Genomic DNA, 23381 nt, shown 5'->3' with positions numbered 1-23381 from the left:
ATTTATGTCGTGATTAGCGTTCACGGAAGTTGTACATAACAAAAAAAGCTACATTAGCTTATTTATGTGATTATTTGCATTTGACTGCGCTCAGAGCAGAAGGCAAACACAACTTCTTGCAACGCCCTTTACATGTTCACAACACCGCTTGGAGCTCAAGAATGCTACATAATGTGCCATTGTGTTGCTGACAAGCCTCTGTGTTGCTGACAGACGGCTGCTCAGTATAATAAATTCAATTTTCCAATAATTGCATTTGAATCTATGCGGAGACCTTAATGCTATTTTTTTATTTTGCGAAATCTCGTAATTTGCTGCCACCGTATAATAACAGCTATAACAAAAACAAATTGTAAGTCAAAATATGCATTATTGCCAGACTGCAAACGGATAATTTCCCATGCAACTTCATGTTTAATGCTCCGCATTACATCAAAAGCTAAGCACAGTTGTTGCGCTAGGGTTGGTGAATGATGCACAAGTGGGTGGCAACCCAACGGAGAGTTAAATCGTGCGGAGCAATGAAAATAATAAAGAAAGAAAAATAACGAAATTATGAAGCGTAAAGCGCACAAAATACATAAAATGCACAAAAGCGCTGCTGCAATGGCAATATAACATCAACTATTGCAACAACATTAACAAAATTCGCTTTGCAAGCTCACTGGGGTCAAGGTCGGACGCCCAATAGATGAGCAACAGGAAAGCCAGCTGCCAGCCAGTAGTGGTTCGTAGCAACAGTGGGTGGTTTAGGATTTTACAATATTGCAAACATAACAATAATATACATATATATGTACTTATATGTGTTGGTCAGTTTTTTTTATTATTACACGGTCTATCGGCTCGCTGGTAGGCGTGTCATTTAACGATTTCTTCATATCAGTTTGCCACAAACGATTTAGAATAAAATAAATCACACAAATATTCAATCAACAATAGCAATCAATAAATACTACAGCAACAAAAACATGCGCTTTGTTGCAATATAATAATTATAGCTTTAGGCAAAATGTAAGGTCAATTGCATTGTAAACCGTTATCTTGGCTTAGTAAAGCAATTTAAAAGCGATACACAATTATTTGATGGCAGTTAGCTAGCATGAGCAACAACAACAACAGCAATAGTTTTTCTTGTTGAAATTGACCAACGACTGGTAATAGTTTATATGACAGCTTGTAACCATTTGAAACATAATTCAAAGCTTTATCCGGAGAAGTAATAGCCTCTTTTTACATCATTTATATACTGAAATTTGTGTCAGTAAGTCATGTATGTGCATGTATGTGTGTAATGAGCCCAGCTGCTGATTTACTTTTTCTTAAATTTTTGCAAAATGTATTATGTCACACGGTTTTGCGGGAGTAATTGGATATTTTTGCGTCATCATCAGCTGCCGCACAGGCCTTAAATGAGATGAAAAGGCGACAGGGTAAATAAATAACTGCCGGTTTGTGTTAAAAACGTAATTTTACAACAATTGCCAGGTAATATTATTAAAATTACATATGCACATGGCAACAATAACAAATACTGTACACTGCCAATCAAAGGCGGCAAATAGGGCAAACCTAGACAAGTGCTGATATCAATTACAAGCTAATCCATGGTTATATATAAATGCGAATATAAGCACCTGTAAGTGCACCAGGTGAAGTACTTTCATACAATATATGTATGGATGTATATACATATTTGTTTTTATACCCTGAACAGGTTACTTATAAATATTAAGTTTACCATGAAGTTTGTAACACCTAGAAGGAAACTTCGTCGACTTAGCCATGCCCGTCTGTCTGTCCTGTTTTTATATACGCTAACTAGTTTCTCAGTTTTTGAGCTACCGATCTGCAATTACACACACGTCTTTTTCTCTCCCAAGAAGCTGCTCATTTGTGGGATTTGCCGATATCGGACCACTATAGCATATAGCTGCCATACAAACTGAATCAAGCTTCTTGTATGTAAACTTTTGTATTTGTGAAAGGCATTATAGTTTCGGCGCAACCGAAGTTAACGTTTTTTTCTTTTTTGTGAATTTTACAACACACATATGTACATAATTTGCAAAATTTAATGCAAATATTAAGCAACTGAATATTTTAAGTTTGGAGAGTTAATTTTCAATTTCTCTAAAAAATTTTTGTATTATATGTGCAAAAAATCATAAAATTTTAAATTCACATTGTTTTTGCAACAGCCTCCGTTTAAATGTAGTTTTGTTGAATACTGGTGTATTTATTTATTTTGGCATTTTTTATGGGTTTATAAATCTGTATTCATTCCGCTAACCTAAACTGAACAGTATAAGGTTTTCGGTTTTTTTACTACTAAATTATACTTTTTTTTATTCAAATAGATTATTTTCTTAATTTAAAAATTAAATCTGTATTCGTTCCGCTAACCTAAACTGAAAAGTATGAGGGTTTCGGTTTTCTTACTACTAAATTATACATTTTTTTTTATTCAAATATTATTCAAATTAAGAAAATAAAATTCAAAATTTGTTTTTTTTTTAATTTAAATATTTTACTTAATTTATTATTCAAAAATTTAAATTTTTTGTACTGAAATATTTAATTTTTGTATTGCATTATTTTATCAAAATATTTTATTTATTTTTTTTAATTTTTTTATTTTTTTTAAATATATTTTTTTTTTAATATAATAATTAATTTTATTTTTAAATTTTTTTTTTTGTAATATATAATTAATTTTTTCAAATATTTTATTAGTTTTCTCATAATTAAAAAATTTTATTCAAACATTTTATTCATTTTATCTGTTCTTCTTACATATTTAATTTTTTTCTATTCTAATATTCAATAATTTAAGCTAAATTTTTTAACGTCATCCGCTAATTACTTTTTATATTTTTCGAAAACCACATTCCTGTCATTAATACCGTTGATAAATCAACGCATGCGTAATTTAACAATCAATTTCAATTAAATTAGGCCTAGATTTCATTACCCGAACACAATACTAAATGATTTCCTTCTATTACACACCCACACAAATATTGTTGATGCTTTAAGAGTAGTGTAATATGAGTAGTCTGCGCAACAGTAGACGTTTCAGCGTTTGTTAAACTTCTACCGAAGGGTTCATACCGCCAAACGGTTTCTAGCTTTACTTATGCGCTTGCTGTTGCTGTTGTTGCCTCATTGCTGTGCCACCAAGTTACGCAAAAGCGCGTTGCAAGCTTACTGTTGCCGTTAATTCGAATTTCTCGATATAAATAGCTGCCACAGCCAACGACAATGCATCAAAGCAACAGCAGCAACAGTTAGTACAGCATCAGCGTTAGCGTCGCAAAACATAAAAATGAAATATATGGTGAGTTGGACGCGCCACAGGATAATTATTCATACAAACATTTGAATACTTGAATTTTTGCAGCAAATTTTCTTTCTTGTCATCATCTGTGTGGCGGTATGCCTAGCAGCGGTTGCCGAGCCGGAGGATGCTAGCGCCTTGGAGGAGAAAAAAACCAACAAACGTGGCATCTTCGGCTTCGGCTACGGACATGGCTATGGTAATTATGGCGGCTATGGTGGCTATGGCGGCGGTTACGGCGGCGGTTATGGTGGTGGTTTTGGTCATTACGGCGGCTATCCACATTATGGCGGTGGTTATGGTTTCCACGGTGGCCCAATCTACGGTGGTCATGGCTACTTTCCTTACCATGGTGGTTATTATGGCGGCTATCATTGAGTGTCACAAAAGCACTCACATATATACAGTTATAAATCAATTGCATAGTTTAATATCGTCACTAACGGCAAGAAATGTGCATATGTAACGGTACTTGTTTGTGTAAAGTTTTAAACTTTCAACGGAAAATAAAGATTTTTGGTAAAAAACTGATATTGAACGGTATTGTTATTTTAGAAATTCTGTAGAAAATTAGATATTCATATAAACCGATTAAATTATGCACCGTAAAAAAATTAAATATTCTACAAAAACTAGTAAATACCAATTATCAATTATTTTCATAATTAGAGTTGCGAATTTTTAGATAAAACATTAGATTTATATTTTTGGAAATTGAAAGTTTAATTTTTAATTTAAAATGATTTTATTAATTATTTTAAAAATTATATTTTAAATTTAATAGAAAAATTTTGATTTTATAATAAAAATTGAAATTTTAATTTTTAATCTTAAACATCTTCGATTAAGTTGACAAAATATATTTTAATTAAAAAAAAAATTATTTAAAATTTCCTGTTTCTTTAAAAAATTAACCATAGTCATAAACTTGGGATTAACATTTTTTTAATTCGGTATTTTGGATAAAAAATTTCAATTTGATTAAGAATATTTTAATTTAAAAATTTTAATAAAAAAAAAGTTTATTCAAAATTTCCTTTTTATAATAACCAAAGTAATAAATTTCGTAATTAAATTTTTTTAATTCGGTATTTTTAAACAAAAAATTCAATTCGATTAAGAATTGCAAAAAATATATTTCAATAATACAAATTATTAAAAACTTTCTTTTTCTTAAAAAAAAAAAACAAAAAAATTACCAAATTGATAAACTTGGAATTAACATTTTTTTAATTCGGTATTTCGGATAACAAATTTTAATTTAATTAAGAATTGAGAAAATATATTTTAATATAAAAATTGGAAATAGGAAATAAAAAAAATTAAAAGGGCTAAACAAGGAAGGATATATTTGCATTTACAATTAAATATAAATAATACAAAAAGGTTGAACTAGTTGAAAGTTTATTATAAACTTAATTTTTAATCCGGTATTTCAGATAAGAAATTTTAAAAGTATTTTTAATTAAGATTTTCGGGATAACACAACAAAAAAACTTTAATTCAAATGTTAATTCAATTATTTTTTAAAGCATAATTTGCAACCCCTCCCACAATACCTACTTTTTCTATGCTAAATGTGATTATGGTTTGCCAATAATTAAAAGTTCTTTTTGAACAATTTTATACATATAGGCCTTATATATTTGTGTATTCACATACTAATTTTTGCTTTGTCAGTATGTTTTCATAGCTAACAAATAAATTTAGAATTTACAAGCGTAACGATTGAAAATCTAATAACATTGGACATAAATTGATACCAAATATTCGCCATTCTTCAGTCTGCATTTAACAATTTCCTTTTCCGTTCCAATTTCATTTCCCGTTTCAACGCCTTCTGCTCCAATTCCTCGGCATGTTCGGCAAAGAGCGCATGCAACGCCGGGTACATGTAATGAAATTGCTCCAAATCACCCAACGTCACTTGCATATTATCAAAGGCTATCGCCACATTATTCAATTGTGGCTGCCCGTCGTCGCCGCCCACTAGTTGCTGCATGCGCGGCAATTTGGCGTAGCGTTGTGAGAAATGTGTAAGTATAATGTGTTGTGCTTGCATTTCGCGGCCCTGTGCGATGGCCTGTGAAATAGTGCTATGCATTTTTACTTTCGCCTCTTCGATCAAGTCATCTTCCATGGTGGCTTCATGTATGAGCACCGTGGAATTGCGCCCAAGCTCGACCAGATCGCGACAGGGCATTGAATCGCCACTATAAGTGATTGTTATTGGTGTATTGCCACCGGTTGGCGCTGGCAGTCGGAGGCTCACACCAAACGAGTGCGGACAATGACGCACCAAGCATGTGCCGATCGCATCAATGCCGAGATCAGCGCGTGTTTCGTGCAAAAGCATTGGTTGCTCCAACATATCGGCATTGCCGATAAGCGTGTAGGCTTGTGCGATATTCTCAATGCGTTCATTGTAGAAGTTCAACCAAGGCTGTATTTGTATGGGTGCAAAGAGCAATAATTTTTGCTCTGCCAGCGGTACTTCCGCTTGCTGCAGCAATCGCTGTCGCTCATTCAACAAGCCAATCAGTCCGATATGATGATCGGCATGCAAGTGCGAGATATAAATCGTTTTCAAATTGCGTACAACACTTTTGGCACGTATTTTGCCGTAGAAGCGCACAATTTGACCGAGTGTGCCCTCACCGCAATCGAGCAGCATAAATGAATTTTCGGCTGGTTGTATCATAATGGCGCTCACGTTGCGTGTTTTATTCGGTATGCAGGAGCCGGTGCCGAGAAAAGTGATTTTGGGATATTCAGCTGTGCATTTCGGTGCAGGCAGCGTTTGCTGAATATCTTTTAGTTTGCTGAGTAATGTTGGAAAGTCTGCGAGCGCCTGTGTTTCGCCAATATATTCGCTGGGATTGAGCTGAGCTTCCGCGCTGCGCTCAAGACCTGCAAAAATTTTTAAAATTAAAAATATAAAATGAAATCAAATATTAAATTACCCTTCCGCGGACGCAAATGAAAGTTTGTGAGCGAATTTATATTTGTTAGCTGCGTTTCATTAGCGTCAGCCGCTGCACTTGCAGTTTGCGTGCCTTCTGCCACATTTTCCGTTTCGCCCAATTTAGTTCGCTTCAATTTGTTGCTAATATTCAAACTGTTGCAGGCGTCTATTGCCTCAGCGAGCAATGGAAATGTACGCGCATTTAACTGATTTAGTTGATATTGTATACGATGCGCAGCTACGTAACCGGAAAAGTTATTGTGCGGCGAATTCAAATATAAATGCTGTGTACGCGGCGTGAAGTTCGCCATGAAATCGCGATAGCAATTGTTTTCCAACATTTGCGCAGGCGTAAAGTGTACCACCAGCGCTACTTCATTTTCCGTGTCCTGTTGCAGTTTTCGGAATACTTCCACTTGCGCTTGTAGTGCCGGCAAATACTCCGCAGTCGGTATATCTAAAAACACAAAAGAGAGCGCAGTTTCACTGGGTTCACTCACGTCCTTGGAAAGCACGACTGTGCCATCGGGTAATGTAACATCGAAGCCATTCTTCAGTTGACCCAACAGCGGACCTGGTGACACACCACGTTCAACACATTTTATCAAGTTAAGCGCACCTGGTCGTGGTTTTAACTTGCATATGTAAGCAACCACCATTTGATTGCTGGCGTCTATCATTTGCGCGGCATTTGATGTGGTCACTAATGGCTGTTTATAAAGCGGCACATACTTGACACTCATTACGGCGTCTTCGAAGTCTGACGATTGCGTGCAATCACAGGTATTTATCTATCATACCAAAACATATTAGTATGCGCATACAAAAAGTATTATACAAACACACATACCTTCAGTGTTTTTAGTACGACAAAGCGTTTCATGCTGTGCAATATGCTATCCAAATGTGGTGGTCCATGCAGCGCCATTTCCTTAACGCCTGCGTCCTGCACAGTCAACGCTAAGCCTGGAAATCCACCCACTACCGGCCATGTATTGCGCGTCACGAAAATGTGTTCTAAACGCGCTAACTTTGTTTTATGCTCATGCGCCAAACGCTGCGTCCCTTCACCGCAGTTGAACAAATAACGTGCCTGATCGGTAAACAGATAGATGGCACTTGGTGAACCATTGGCACCGGCACCGAGCACTTGTAAATTCACTATACCTGGTATATAGGGTGTTGTTTTCTTTTTGGCGGCTTGTAGCTGTTTCTCACGCCGCAGCTGTGGTGGCGCTGGCTTAGGTTGTCGGGTGGTAACAGTTACTTTAGAGAGTACAGCACTAAGCGTATCCTTGCTTGCACATTCCTTTTCCATTTTACAATCAGTATTCTTCTGCTGCATGTCTGCTTGCGTTTCCTTTAACTGTGTCACAGTTTTGCTGTGTGCTCTTGTTATTGGCGATTCCATGTGCAGTACTGTGTTCACTTGCGTGTATTGTAAAGTTTTGACACGTGCAAAGCTACGTCGCCAAGTGCTGTTGAACAACATAAGCGTTTACCTGTAAATATTGTTTTTGTTGATGATTTTACAAAACCTTTTTTTGATGAAATAAATAATCAACACTGTGCTACCTAAAATGCAGCTGACTACTTGGGGGAAAAACACATGCGTCGCCGAAAACAGCGTTTTGACATAACTCAACAGCTGTGCGCTTTGTTAGAGATGATAGCGAAAGTAAGTATAAACAAAACGCCGCTAACTAGCGAGTAGAAAAGCCTACAAAAGTTCACCACCCAAGTTTCTACAGAAATACACCAATATTTATTTGTTGTGTGTTTAATTGAAACTAATTAAAAAGTTTTATACGAAAAAATTCAACATATTAAAGTATATAAAAAATAATTGTTTGTTACTATATTAGAAGTTCCATTACATTGTTCTAACTTCCATTATTATTTAAATCGAACCCCTTTCAGCTTTTCATAGTCCACAGACCGCCGACTAGTTGGGGGCGAATGCCAGCTCCAAAGCAAACTACAATACAATTCCACTTGTGTGTTGGTGTGCTAAAGTAGAAGAAGAAATAGCAAGAACGTGTGTGGAGGTGCAGCGTTGCAAAAGCAGCAGCCAGTAGCAGAAATTGAGGTTGAAAAGGGAAACAAAACCACACAAAGATAAAAGCTGGAACAAAAGTGTGTTGGGAGAAAAATTTTTCTTCGATATTGAGCTAAAATTCATCAGAAAATGTCCTCGCGAAGGTAATTAGAATATAAAGTGTACTTGGATTATGCCAATTGACAAATATGGCGCTGGTATTTAGTGTAAAAACACGTTTCAAATGTGTACAAAAAGTGAAATTTTGCAAATTGGCATTGTACTCGTTTGACATATATACTGCTATACGCGATTACTTTGTGTGTACGGTGATGTGCGACTGCGGTCGCGGTTGAGACCAAAGCCACTGCAGCTGGCTGGCTGGCTATCGGACTGCCTGCCTGCCTGCCTGATTGTCTAGCAATGTGTTGCGTTGCTGCTGTGGCCTTCTGTTGCTATTGCTGTTGCTGACTGCCCTGCTGGTGCTATGCGTTGTTGCTGAGTGCATGCTGTCAAACGTTTACGCGTGTGCTTATATGTGTGGATGCATGCATATAATGAGTATATGTGTGTATGCGTTTTAAAACGCTACTGTCGTCATTACCACCACCACCCGCACCCAAGCGCATATATAAGGCTATTAGACGATTACGATTTTGCCGCTTAGTAGCAAAGCGACGGCAACAAATTTGTTATAAATGTAGATGTAGTTTGATGAGCATTGGATTAATAGAAAAATTAGAAGATAGGAATGCCTCAAAACACTTCTAACAGCTATGATAACAGCTGTGATGTGACATGGCCTTCCTCACGTTTTCGTTGAAATCAGATAAAATCGCTTGTCAAACGTTGTTAGAGATTACACTTACAACACAGAATATCCGTGCGACCCAACCTCCCACCTGCAAACTGTCAACAGCAGCTGCACACGACCGGCTTCACACTCGTGTCCTGTGCACACAGCTGACGAGACGACCAAAATCACTGCTACACACGCACACGCACGCATACGCAAGCGATAAAGCATACATACAAAAGAAGTAAACTAAAGCACGCTTATTAAAATAGCTCCAGGATTTTGTACAAAAATTAAGAAATAATAAAAATGGAGAATAATGATTCCTATGTGAATTTGCAGGCAGAGAAACGTTTTGAGCTATTACGTCGAAAAAAGTCATTGCAACTTAAACCAGTGTTAACTATTTTGTTAATTAAATTTTTTTCTTTCACTTGTGTAGATGGTTTCATCCAACAATAAGTGGTATAGAAGCTGAGAATCTGCTGCGTGAAAAAGGCTTCGATGGCTCATTTTTGGCACGCCTCTCATCCTCAAATCCTGGCGCTTTCACGTTATCGGTACGCCGCGGTCAAGAGGTGACGCATATAAAGATACAGAACAATGGTGACTTCTTTGATTTGTATGGCGGTAAGGAGCATAGGACATATTAATATTAACACTTAAATAAATTAATTAAATTTGCAATTATATATTGGTTTTAGGTGAAAAATTCGCAACACTTCCTGAATTGGTACAATACTATATGGAAAATGGTGAGCTGAAGGAGAAAAATGGACAAGTTATAGAACTAAAGCAGCCATTGATCTGTGCTGAGCCCACAACCGAAAGGTAAGTGACAGCTAAACAATTAATTGATTTTTTGTATATAATGTGCAAAAATTGTGTAAAAGTGAGCAATAGTGCTAGTGCTACTAAGTGATTATGAAAATAGTAACAAGGAAGAAAAATACTACAAAAATGTTAAGTAGCAACAGTTGTTGTAGTTGTTACTTTTAATTATTTTTTTTATTATTAAATATTGCTTTATGAGTATAACTATCACGTACATACACTTATTAATATTTATTAATATTAATGTATGGTATGTAGATATGTACATATATGCAAGTGCTGGCGTAGGTGGCGTATGAGTAATTCAGTTTGGATTTCGAAAATGCATTCGCTAATCGCAAAGTGGCGAAATATATATGTATGTATATACATACATACATATGCATATATGTTTATTATGTATGACATGTGTATTACTGTATTGAAGTATCGAATTATTGTGTGATAAGCTCATAAGCTAAATAAATATGTACTACATGTTCAGCTTCGATTGTTTGAAATATTGAGAGTCGCTACTGCAGTGTACATAATGTGGCATTGATATCAGAAATATTATACGCAATCACAAAGGATGAGTTAAAAAATTCTCTATAGTGCATTTTTTTATTAAAATTAATAATGTATGTATATTCTAGTTTTTCAATAATTAATTAATTTTGTTAAATAATAACTTAAATATATTTTAAAGGAAACTTTATTAAAACACATTTGACATCACCAAAATGCTATTACATGCTATTATCTAGCGCCTAAATGTAGGCTGTATTTAATGAATTGTGATTTAAAAAGCTTGTGTTTACTTCTAGAAGAACTTTCAGCTATTTTCAAACAAAATACAAAAATATAACAAAAAATATTTTAAAGAATCTAATGGTTTGCCAAATTTATAAAATACTCAAATATGTGTATGTAAATATAAATTATAAAGTCTGGTCACTCTACAAAAAAGTGTAGAAGCTTAAATAACTGTTATTATATTAATGTTAACACTTGTAACACATCTATAAATATTTTTCGCAAATGACCTATTAACAAAACTTAAAAGTTTTTGATATAAGAACCTAAAAAATTCTCAAAATGTTAATTTTTTAACAAAAATTAGACAACTACCTCCAAAGTTCGTAGTTAGATGCATATTTCGTCTAAAAATGTCTCTTCTATTTATAAATAGTTGTTCATCGCGATTCCATTTATAACAAAAGCAATTGAAACGCTAATTAAGTTATTTTATATATTAATTTACAAAAATAAAGTTTAGCATTTAAATTTCGGAGCAGTTCAAGTAAGGTCCAAATTGTTTACTTAAAAAAAAAAAAAAAAAAAAAGTTATATATAGATAAAATATATATATATATAATAATATATATATAATCGCAAAAAAAGCAAATCGCGTGCATTTTAATTTCTTAAATTTATCATTCTTTTTTGTTTGCTGTTGTAGCATACCACGTATACTGTATGCCTCCTGAAATTAATTATTTTATTTTATTGCCACTTAATATTGGAGTGAACGCCAACGCAAACATATTCGCAACAAAATAAATTCTGCATGTGCAAATGTATATGTGAGTGTATAAAAATACGTTCTTTTATTTATTGTTCCATATTTAACGGCCCACATTTTTGGCATATGCGAAAATTTGTTGAACTCTAAGTGCTGTACGCAAACGCTTCGTACAGTCCATTGTCATCACTGTTTGGCATTAAATCGTCAACGAAAAATGAATGAAAAACGTTGATGAAAAGAATTACCCAAAAACCGAGTGATAATCAATGCAAAAGCACACAATTTGACTGCCAGTTCTATGCGCTTTTTAAGGCACTTAATCGCATAATTACTTTTCCTTATTAGTGGATGATGGCTTTCTTAAAATGAAATGTCCATAAATTTCTTTTGATATCGTGTTTTAAAAGAATAAAAAATTATGAATTAAGTGAGAAAGTTCAAATATTGATAAATAATTATCCTTTTTTTGCAAATATTTTTCGCACTAGTTTAACCTAAACAACTTAAATCTTGTGTTTAATTTGGTTTTTGCCGAAACAATGGTGCTAATATTTATGGTTAGATTTGCTTGATTGAATTTTTTTTTGTAGTTTATTTAAATATGGTTTGGTTGGTAGAGAAAAAAAAAATATAACATAACAGAAGACTGAAAATAAACGTTCCATACCTTGATTTAGAAAGTCTCCAAACTCTCCACTTATTTTTTAGACTGCAAAACTGCTTAAACATAAAGTGAAAGTCATAAAAAAAAATATGGTGGCTTGTAAAGTATTTTTCAAAAGTCTCCAAAGTTTGTAGATACAAAAATCATAGATACTTAGCTTTTACTGACATAAAATATATATTAATTGTCTTATGCCTGTTTGAGATATCTTCACTACTCAATAGCATAAAATATGCAAAATACATCAATTTTGTTTAGAATAATAAAATAAGCAGTAAGAAAATCATCTTGTTACAATAAAAAACAAATTAAGTGCAAAAATTCATTTGTCACCTTTCTAAAGTTCTATACGTAACCCACGTGATAATTTATATAATTAATAGTATAGTATTATACAATGAACAAATTAAGTTTATTTAAATCTTTTAAACATTCATTTTTTATTTCAAAACTTGCGATCTAGAGTCGTCAATTATCACACTTGACAGTTATTTCATCATTAATAAAAGAGCGTGATAGAAATTAAGTCTAATTAATCACATTAGAAATCTGTTACGCGTATATTAATTCAATCGTTATCAACTATTTTAATTTATTTATTTTTATTAAAAAGGGCGAGAGTTCTAAAATCCGTAAATTTATTGTAAAATTTGCATTCAATGCAGTTTTTACAAAGTCTCCAAACTCTACACAAAATTGTTATCGTACATAAAACCGCTAACACTTCTAATAAGTAGTATAAAAACAAAAACTACGCTTGTTTTATCATTTTCATAAAATCTCCAAACTCTACACAAAGTTTTTATTATAGTTGAAACCGCCAAACGCTTACAAAAAGGCAATAAAAACCAAAAATGTGCTCGTTTTACCATTTTCATTAAATCTCCAAACTCTACAAAATATTTTTTATCATAGGGAAAATCGTTAAATACTTATAAATAGGCTATTAAATCCAAAAGTGTGCTCCTTTTCTATACAACAATAACAATAAACTACAATGTTTATGTTAAAATAATAAAAGTTATTTATAAGTGTTTGAGTGTATGATTTTTCACAATGCCTACAAACTCTACACACCTGCTGATAATTAATTATTGTGTATTTCCCGCAAAAAGTGCTCGTTAATTTAAACTAGTTTACATAACAATTTGATATACTCACTACTGTTGAGTTTAATTAATTGTTGCAGTGATTCCTTTTTTGCGTAGTCACGTTTTTATTTGCGAGAAAATAATAATTTCGTTAAATTTTGCCAAATGATTTATCATTCGACGATGCTTAGATAACCGTTCCTTCAACGTGGTTGTCAATGCGCTATCAGCTTTAATGTCTCCGCTGCCTTAGCGCGCAACGAATTGCTAACGAGCTGTTTTTCAGTTATACTTAGCCCTGTGGCATGAGCGCTGCTGAGTGCTAACCGTTTGCCCTTGAAATGTTACGCGTTTGATTATCTAGCGATCGTTACATTTATCTGCCTGTCAAAACTGTTTAACTTAACTAATTTTCAATTTAGTTTATTTAATGGAGCATTTTTTCAATTTTTCTAATTCCAGTCACGTTTTTATAAACAATTTACATAAGCATATTGTACATATGTATGGGTATTTGTATACATGTGTGTGTATAGGTATTTAGGCCTTTACGACGCGCAAAACAAGTAAAACTTACTCGCCACCTTAAAGAGGGTATTTTTTTTTAAATTGAACTAAGAAGGCGTATTGAAATTTGTAACAAATATAATTATAGCCGTCAATTAAATTTATAAAATCGCCGACGAACTGAGAATGTAAATTGGTTGTCGTGATAGCGATCATCTGAAAATGTTCTCAATCAGCGCAGTTAGTGGTTACTTTGTTCGTATTAGATATAATTTCACATACAATTGTGGTTATACGTACTTTTATAGATCCACTGCAATGTAATAAAAAATTATACAATAAATTCTTTCTATTTAAAAATTTTGGAGACCAAGCTGTTAGCTAATTGAGCTGCGTATAACTAAGAAATCGTTAACAAATTTACTCAAAAAACGTTTCGTGTAGTTAATTACTAATTTTAAATTATTTTAAAAAAAGTCTCCAAATTTATTTTCTCCAAAATTTATATAAATTATCATTATTTGGCTACCAGGTATATATTTATATTATATATTTACACACGAAAATTTTTTAATAAGTCTCCAAAAATTGTTTCACCAGGAGTTCTATGAATTATTAATAATTGGGTGCCTGTTAGTACTTTAAGTTATTTAATCACACTTGAAATATTTTTAAAAAGTCTACAAAAATTATTTCACCAAGAGTTCTATGAATTATGATAATTTGGATGCCAGTTAGAAGTTTAAGTTTTTTAATCACACTTGAAACATTTTTTAAAAGTCTTGAAACATTTTTTCTCCAAGGTTTGTTTGAATTATCATAATTTGGATGCCAGTTAGTAGTTTAAGTAATTTAATCATACTTCGAAACATTTTTAAAAAGTCTCCAAAATTTTTTTCATCAAGATTTATATGAATTATGATAATTTTTATACCATTTAGCAATTCAAATACTATAATTACACTTAAAACATGCCTCAAATGTATTTTTCAACGTCTCCAAAAAAGTTAATGGCTAATTTTTTAATAGCTGTCTTCGATTCGCCAAGCGTTACTCTCCAGCGAATCAAACAAATTATACCAGTTGCTCAGACGAACAGCTAACACTTGTCTTCTTCTTCTGACAAAAATTATTAATTTTGCTGTCATCCTTTATTTTGGTTTTCTATAAGTTTTTACAATGTATTTTAAATCTTATGTTGTAAAAATACAAGAGAAAAAGATATTTTTATTTTCATTTGTTATTAGAACCATTCATAATATTTAGGTGGGCTGAAATATTAAAAACAAAACTTGACAGCATTGAAGATAGAAGTTGTACCACTTTATGCGGTATACGCATATTCTCTTGCTTCAACTCAACTCGATTACGTTGTTGTTGCTTTCACATGTAAATTTTTTGACAAGAGCGCAGAAGCGAGCAGAGAAATGACCAATCGAAGACAGCTAATATGTGTTTGTAATTTGGAGATTTTCCTATTTACTAAATTAAAATGCAGTTAATCAAATTTGATAAAATCGAAATCGCGAAATGTCGCAATCTCGAAGTAAGATGAAAATAAATAACAAATTAGTTGCATTATAAATAGTTGACCGGATTTTTAATTTCATAATCTTCTTGCTTCTTTTCGCACACACCTCCTATATTCCCCACTATTTTTTATCAGACTCAAAGGAAGTGTTTAAACGATTATTAAAGTTGTTTCGTTCTTCAGAAGACTGTCACTGTTCGCCTTGTTAGCGAAAACAACAATTAGTAGTAATTTATGTGTCAAAATTAAACCGTTTAATGATTGTGTTATAAAATGACTTGTAAATCAATTTTCTTATTAAATTGTTTTGAAGTTGTAAGCGCTGATTAATTTAGTTGAGGCCTTTTGCAGTTTATTATTATTCAACTACATATATAACACCGTTGCCTTACTTAAACCCAAACTGTAGATGCATCGCAAATGCCAAAAACATTTTTTCCGCGGTAGAAATGAGGTTTAGAAGTGAAATAAAAGTCTACCTAGGCACGATCCAGACATAACCAATGCATTTTTTGTATAAAATTAATCCGATCATGACACCAACTACACATATTTATCCACAACACCATTTGTTTTGTTCCAACACCATCCAAACGGATCGCGTTTAGCATTTAACTTTAGCTGGGATCGTTGACAAGACTTACTTATGTTACCAAAGGCAGTACAATAATCACTATGTATTTATTTAGAGTCGATTTTTACGCTCACTTTTCTAGTACGATTTCCTTAATGGTTTAGCTTAGCTCTGTTTTCGGAATGTCCTAAAAAAATCCTATCCACAGCACTTTCTTTCTTGGTAATGCCTGTTCTAACGCTTCCTTACGCTTATGCGCTTGATTCCCACGAATTCGCAGTCGCATAAGTATGTTTTGCTGTCTCTACATTGTGGTCACGTTTCCGTCTGGGTGGGTATTCCCAGTGCTCGTATTTATGTTTTTTATTTCATTGTAATTATAGTAATCTGGTTGTGTTGCGTCTTATTATCGTTTGTGGCATTCAATTTGCGGTTATGTAGCGTGCACTGATTCTTAAATTGCTTGAATGTTCAATGCAGCGTTTTTGTATGCGTCTTTTTTTTACTTCTCACATTCATTGGATTGGAGTCAATGATTTGCTTGCAGTGTTTTATGCTTTGCGTTTTCTCGTAATAGCTCGCAGTTCCTGTGGTCTGCGGCTGCGTTGCTAATTAGTCTCTGCTGATTGGTGAAGGCTTTTTAACGTTCATTTTTCATTTTTTATTTATTTTATTTTTATTTCCGAATCCTTTGTTTGTCGTTCTTTGCGCCTCACCTAATTATCGTTGATTTTTTTCGCTACTGTTTTGCATTTTTTCGCAACGGCGCCGAGCAATGCGTGTTTGAATTTAATTATTTTGAAATACCTGTGTGCTTCCCAGCTTCTACTGTATTTTTGTTGGAAATCCTGCTCTGTTTACTACGTAAGGAACCGAGTAGTTTGATAAGACAGTGACTTCTGGCTTGCAATTTAAAAAAGAAAAAAGTTGTATTTTAACTTTTAGTATAATTTTACCCAGAAACATATAACCTTAGCTGCTTTTCTAGCTTTAAAAAATAAAAGAACCGCAAAAGGATGTTGAGAGAACTCTTCATTCGATCACAATGTCTTAATTATGTTTAGAAACAGATCCTAGTACACTGCCTTTTAAAATTCCCGTTCTGCCCTATTTGACGCGAATTTTTTTCAGTTGAGGACTGTCATTTCCGCTTTCAAGTTGTTCACCTTCAACTTCTTCTGAGAGCTGCCTCAGGATTTTTGTTCAAAATTTGTGAACTCAGTATTTTTCAAACTGCACCGATATTTTTTTTTTAGCTCTTTTCTTGATATTTTTTTTGCTCTTTTTATTTTACATCCAAATTGCGTCGTTGCATTTCATTACTTCGGGCGTATGTGACATGCAGCACGCTCTCATCAGCCTGTCATCGCATGGATTTATTTTTATCTTATTTATTCGGCGAGATTTATTGTTTCTTAACTGCCACAGTTTACGTGTAAGTTTTAGATATTTGCAATAATTATTGCCAATTCGGCGCTGTCGATTTTATTGCACGTATCGCTGACGTATTGTATCGGTTGTACTACAAGTATATCTACAAGTGTTGTTGTATTTTGTGTAATATTGCTTTGAATATATTTGACGCGCGCTTCTGGGGAGCTGTTGTCACAGCCTGCGTTATGGCATCCGTACGTGCGTGGACTTTCTGATGCCTTTGGGCATGGAAATTTTGAATAAAAAAAGTAAATCAAATACAATATGTACAAAAAATCTACATGAATCCAACAGCGCGCAATGAACGCGCGATACGGGTGGCGTCAGTCAACGGCAGCTAACAGTGAACGACATTTTTGAATAAAGATTAGACGCTGCTCAGTTGGTAATTTGCACTGTCTTTATACATTTTTCCTAAACAAATTTATTTTTGTATATTTTTTAAGTTTTTTTTCATGCGATTAATAAAAAATTGTAAAGATTGTTTCGTCAATTATATATACACGCTCTGCTGTTACTTCTGGAACACTCAACTCCTTGTTTACAAATTCTAATTCAGTACAAGTGCAAATCTCTGCTGCAAAAATGTTATTTATAGCATTAAAATTTATTATATTACCCGCTCTATCACGTTGCGCAATAGCTTGACGTCAGCCGGTATTACATTAAGATCCATAGATTAAGATAAATAGTTGCTATTGATATATATTCGATCGTTAATCAGTCGATGTATATCAGTTTTATAAAAATATTGTGAGCTCATCCAGTGCTACTGTGGTTTTTTCCGAGCGTGTAGCTTTAATTGCAAGCTTTGACAGTAGAAACAGCTTCTTCACGAATACATTTGTATAATTGCATTTATTGCGAGAAAAACTGCGGTTTAAATATTTTATTGACTTCAGGCATGAACTCAATACAATTTGCATGCGTTCAATATTCAGCAAGAAGCCACACCTTGTATTTCAATCTAAACGGCGTTAGATTTAAGAAACAGCCCTTGGTCGTCTAAAATCCGGGTCAATTTCTTTTTTCTATAACATTTTGGTTGCCATGCGCGAGTCATGAGAAGAATCCCACTTGGACTGCTAGAGACGCCTCTTCGGATAAATTTAATATGGAAGTAGCTTGATGCCACAGCATGCATTCTTTGAATAGCTTTGAGCTCACTGTCAGCAAGCTCAAGGTCTGTATAGCTACTCTGATATCGGAATGGATGCATACCTACCTAAAAGAAGCCGCACTTCGTTGAAGTACATCTGCTGCTACCTTAATAGGTGCTACTTCTGCTTGAAAGACACTACAGTGGTCTGGCAGTCTGAAACAATAGTTGATTGAGACTCCTCCTGCAACTTTTCCCTTGAGCTTCGATTCATTCGTGTAAAAGCTCACTGCGCCTCTTCTTCAGCGACTCCGCCCCACCTACACATCTCTCGGAGGTATGTGCGCGAAGAAGATGTCGCTAGGTCGGTCGATATTGTCGGTCTCAGCATAAAATAGCCAACAACTTTTCGAAGAATTTAAAATGCCTCAATTGCCGGATTGTTCGAAACATTTTAGATGTGGGTTAAGAATAACGGCGCGCTGTTTAACTCAGACTGAGTTGCTAGGCTTTGCTTTCCAAGTAGAAGGTAAGTGCCACACCCAGAATAGGTGAAACTACATACCCCCCGACCTGAAATTTTTATCCGTAATTTGAGGGATTTTTCGAAAATAAATAATAGCTTCGTTTATATGAAAAATCGCGTGTAACTTATGAAATACAAAAACTCACCACACTCCGCCTGCTGCTGAGTCATCGCCTAGTCATGCACATTCCGTAAATGTTTCTTCGCAAATTCATTTGTTTAATTTTAAATAGCTTTGCTTTAGTTATCTACTTACATTTATTTTTATTCCGAAAAAATCCATTTTAGCCAACGACGCCACCCACTACCTAACTATATGCAAACTAGCCGCTTGGCGCTCAATTCACACACTCACCCGACGCGCTCGGCTCACTTAGTCACCGTTTGCGTATATGTCGTTTGTCAACTGTTGTGTTTTGGCAATTGTCAGGCGGAAAGGCGGAAATATTTATGACCCTAACGTCATTAACACATTATTTGGTCGCTGTCGGCGCGGCGCGTCAATAATACGCGTAATTATATGCTACGCAGTAGCGGTGAACATGCTCCTGTCGTCATGCGCCGGCCTAAACAGAACGCTTCTACATGCTAATATATGCATTCGTTGCTACGAGCCGTGCGTTACGTGCAATTTTGTCTTTGTAAAATGGCCGTTGATAATTTACAAGCTGCAAAGCGGGGAAAAACAACAAAAAAAAAAATTAAATTTTAAATTACAATAACTCATAGCTGCGGGTGAAGTCCATAACAGCAGAAACCTGCGTTGTACATATTTAGTTAATGTGTACATGTATTAGCAACAACAATGTAAAAACTGTTAAGAATTTTAATTGCCTTTCAAAAGCATTTTTTTTTGTACAAAAAATATATATTTATTTTATTTTATTAATTTTTTTTCTGTGTGACTGAAGTCAAAGACTCTAAAACCGCAATTTGACAGACAATGCAAGAAAAAATTTTGCGGTTAAAGCAAAAAATATAATTCGGTCTTTCCAATTATTGTTGAGTTGTGTTTCAAGCCTCAATTTAACTATAAAATACGAAAAAATCTCATCAGCTTTCGTCTAGCTTTGGCAATGACATTCGATATCCATAATGTAGGCAGACGAGTTCGAAAAACCTGGAATAAGAAAGTCTCGCCGTAAAGACCGCAATAAAACTGCGTCAGGACTCCAATAATGTCGATTACTAAAGAGCAGGTAGTAGAGAAACCAAGACCAGAGATAAAGAGTTGCCCAGCTCAGCTTTCACTGGAAATGAATTAGCGATTGCTGAACGTCAAAATCTTCTAAACTTAAGCAACTTTCTAAGTTCAGGAGGTCTCACTAAATTCTTGCAATGGTTGTGATGCTTAAAGAATAGTAAAATCTTGGAACTTCAGTTTTTCAGTTCTTCAATTAAGTAGTTCGTGGTCATCATCCGCGACTATTATGTCACTTCATCCATCATCGGGGAATGTTAGCCAAATGGTTCACTTTGTTTGATATTTAACCGAACGCACACTTGGCTGGTATGGCTGTGATAATGCTTTATGCCGAAAAACAATTAATATGCGAGTAAAAAGCTTGTAAGCATCAAAGTCTCAAAACTTTACTATAAAGAATTTCAAAAAAGCGTGAAAGCTCGCAAGTGTCAAAAGCTTACTATAAAGCTGTACTCTCAATTCATTGCTTGTAAAAAGCGTGTAAGTCCCAAAACCTTATTAAAAGTTAATTAAAAACTTGGCTGATATGGCTGTGATAATGTTTTGTGCCAAAAAACAAATAATATGCGAATAAAATCCGTGAAACCTTCAAAGTCTAAAAAGTTTACTATAAAGGTTTAAGCTTAAATTCAAAAGCTTGCTAAAAAGCGTGAACGCTTTCAAGTCTCAAAAGCTTACTATAAAATTGACGGTAAAAATCGTGAAAGCTTCAAAGTCTCAAATGAGTGCTAAGCTGTACTATCAAATCATTACTCGCAAAAGTATTAAAGCTTCTAAGTCTCCAAAATTAACTATAAAACTCTACGTTCAATTCATTTCGCGTAAAAACCGTGAAAGCTTCAAAGTTGTACTCTCAATTGACTGATAGTAAAGCGCGTGAAAGTTTCAAAGTCTCAAATGCTTACTAAAAAGTTATACTCTCAACTCAATGCTCGTAAAAAGCGTGAAAGCTTCGAAGTCTCAAATGCTTTATTAGAAGCTTAATAATAGCTCATTAAAAGCTTCCCTGCAACCTTTCTTATATCAACTCTGATATTTGAGCGTCCATTGTCCATATTAACTCTGCTTGATTTCTTTGCTCTCAACATTTTTATACTCTCAATTAAATGTCAGTATTTTGAGCCTCATCGTGTCACCAGCCATACCATGTGCATTTCCGATTTTGCACAACGTGCCCGTAATTAATCAATTTTATGATTTTTGGTTGACGATTTTTTTTTCGCCAAATTCATCACGTTGTTCCGCTGACATTAATGAACGTTGTCGAAATGCAATTTTGCTAAAGTATTGACAATTACAAGTGGAATGTCTTCCGTTGCGGAGATTTATGATAATTTAAATAATTTCTTAACAATTTCAATTTGCATTGCTGAGAGACATGTGCTGTTGCGGTTGGTTGACAACGTACATGAGCATTTTCGTTTTTTTTTTCGCTACGGTGCGTAACACTGAACTTCAATTTAATAAATTAATTTAAATTTACGGTTTATTAAGTTTTTATATTCATGATTATTGCTATGCCAGCGTAGTCGCTGCGATTTATTAGTGTGCGTCGAATTCTAATTAAGTGTGTTTGCGTGCGTAAAGCGAGTGCTCGGCTGTTCACTATTGGGGGTGCTGTTTCAGCTTTAGAAAAAAAGTTAAGTTTATGCCTTCAGATATGGTATACTACCAATTTTATGCAGGCAAATTTTACAATTTTAAATTTTATTTAACTTTTTATAAATTTGAAAATATTTTTTTTTGTAATAAATAACCTTAAAATTAAATAACACTTTTTTACATATATTTTTTAGCTTTCTTACTACCTTTTGTTAAGTTTTTTTTTTGTAAAAAATTATTATTTAAAAAATTTAAAAAAAAATTTTTTTTTTTATAACTTCACATATATTTCTTATACTTTTAAACAATAATCAACACATTTTTTTTATCAATTCAATAGGTGTTTGTTAATAAAATTTTATATTAGATGTCATACCCTATTTTAAATAAATTTTTTTTTGTATTTAAAAATTAAATTGTTTTTAAATTTTTCAAAAATATTTTAAATAACACAAAATTTGTTTGCTTTGTAATATCAAATATATTTCGTTTCTTTTTAAATAATAATTAATAAATTTTTTTATCCATTCAATAGTTATTTGCAATAACATTTTTTATTCGAAATTTTACTTAAAATTTTTTTTAATTTAAATACTTTTTTTCTAATTCTTTAATTTTTTTTTTATATTTTTAAAATTTTTTTCTAAACATTCATATTTTTTATAATTTTAAATATTTTTAAATAATAATTAATTTCTTTTTTATTAGTTCATTAATAAATTTGTTAATAAAATTCATAAAAATCATACCCTATTTTCAACAAATTTTTTTTTATTTAAAAATTCTTATTTGTAAAAATTTTTTTAATTAAAAATAAATAATTCTTTTAAATTAAAAAAAAATAATTTTTTTAAATTAAAAAATAATAATTTTTTTAAATTAAAAAATAATAATTTTTTTTTTATAATTTCTATTATTTTTCGTTGATTTTTAAATAATAATTAATACGTTTTTATCAATTCGACAGCTATATATATCGTATTTTTTTTTCATTTTATTTTCTGTTGCTCTGCTGTTATCTACAAAAATACAATTTTTATTTTCTTATATGGCTTCCTCTTTTTTATTAAAAATCACATTATATTTTCTATTCTTTCTAAAAAAATTTAAATTTTTGCGTCTGTTTTAAGTTTTTTATTTTTTTTATTTAATTTTTATTTAATTTTTATTTATTTTTATTTATTTTTATTTATTTTTTTAAATTTAGTTTTTATTTATTTATTTATTTTTTCGATTTATAACTGTTTACTAATTTTTATTTTACATATTTTTTTTTACTTATAACATTTTATATTTTAAAGTATTTTTACCTTTTGTCAAGTATTTTTCTAAATTACTTTCTTCCAATGACCTCTTAAGCCGGCCACGATCTATTCCATATCATGTTCTCTTATTCTTAAAGCACTTCTGTCTTATGATCGCATCACGATTCGCATGAAAATCGCACAATTTGCTAATTATGTCGACGCTACTTTTAAGACTCGAATTTAACTAATTTGTTTTTGTTTTGCTGTTTTCGTCGTGTGGGTTGACATCTTTTCAATTGGCACACAAATCACCGTGTTGTCAATTTTATTTCCTATTGATTTCGCTGAATTTAAAATGAGTAAAAATGTGATTAGCCTAGATACCCACTTTCTCACAAATCTACATACATAGCACATACAGA

At 32.9% G+C, this 23381-nt stretch overlaps 3 protein-coding genes across 4 annotated transcripts in view; 2 read left to right on the top strand and 1 right to left on the bottom strand.

Moving 5' to 3' along the window:
• The first annotated feature begins 2869 nt into the window (after positions 1-2869).
• On the top strand, positions 2870-3871 carry LOC106621282 (uncharacterized). Its single transcript, XM_014240062.3, has 2 exons — positions 2870-3340; positions 3404-3871. The coding sequence occupies exons 1-2, from the start codon at positions 3329-3331 to the stop codon at positions 3716-3718; spliced, it is 327 nt and encodes a 108-aa protein (XP_014095537.1). The 5' UTR covers positions 2870-3328; the 3' UTR covers positions 3719-3871.
• A 1090-nt stretch (positions 3872-4961) lies between these two features.
• RNaseZ (ribonuclease Z) lies at positions 4962-7988 on the bottom strand. The gene is made up of 4 exons (XM_036376898.2): positions 7881-7988; positions 7156-7807; positions 6304-7096; positions 4962-6250 (listed from the first exon to the last, which is right to left on the bottom strand). The coding sequence occupies exons 2-4, from the start codon at positions 7795-7797 to the stop codon at positions 5121-5123; spliced, it is 2565 nt and encodes an 854-aa protein (XP_036232791.2). The 5' UTR covers positions 7798-7807; positions 7881-7988; the 3' UTR covers positions 4962-5120.
• A 237-nt stretch (positions 7989-8225) lies between these two features.
• Positions 8226-23381, top strand: part of csw (protein tyrosine phosphatase non-receptor type corkscrew) — a 54245-nt gene continuing 39089 nt past the window's right edge. Inside the window, exons 1-3 of one of the 2 annotated variants that reach the window (XM_070110262.1) lie at positions 8226-8507; positions 9582-9769; positions 9844-9970. In XM_070110262.1, the coding sequence (XP_069966363.1) occupies positions 8494-8507; positions 9582-9769; positions 9844-9970 (329 nt within the window). In that variant the 5' untranslated portion in view covers positions 8226-8493. Of the gene's footprint in view, positions 8508-9396; positions 9517-9581; positions 9770-9843; positions 9971-23381 lie in introns of those variants that run through there. The other variant, XM_070110261.1, reaches the window with a different exon arrangement.

Source organism: Bactrocera oleae, chromosome 5 (genome assembly GCF_042242935.1).
Source record: "Bactrocera oleae isolate idBacOlea1 chromosome 5, idBacOlea1, whole genome shotgun sequence".
NCBI lineage: Eukaryota > Metazoa > Arthropoda > Insecta > Diptera > Tephritidae > Bactrocera > Bactrocera oleae.
The sequence above is the reverse complement of the archived record's forward strand: the minus strand, read 5'-3'. Positions and strand labels throughout refer to the sequence as shown.

Coding starts and splice junctions, on each gene's coding strand:
- RNaseZ (XM_036376898.2), bottom strand. CDS start 7,797: ATGTTGTTCAACAGCACTTGGCGACGTAGCTTTGCACGTGTCAAAACT. Junction 7,097..7,155: donor TCGTACTAAAAACACTGAAG/GTATGTGTGTTT, acceptor TTGGTATGATAG/ATAAATACCTGTGATTGCAC. Junction 6,251..6,303: donor TCATTTGCGTCCGCGGAAGG/GTAATTTAATAT, acceptor AAATTTTTGCAG/GTCTTGAGCGCAGCGCGGAA.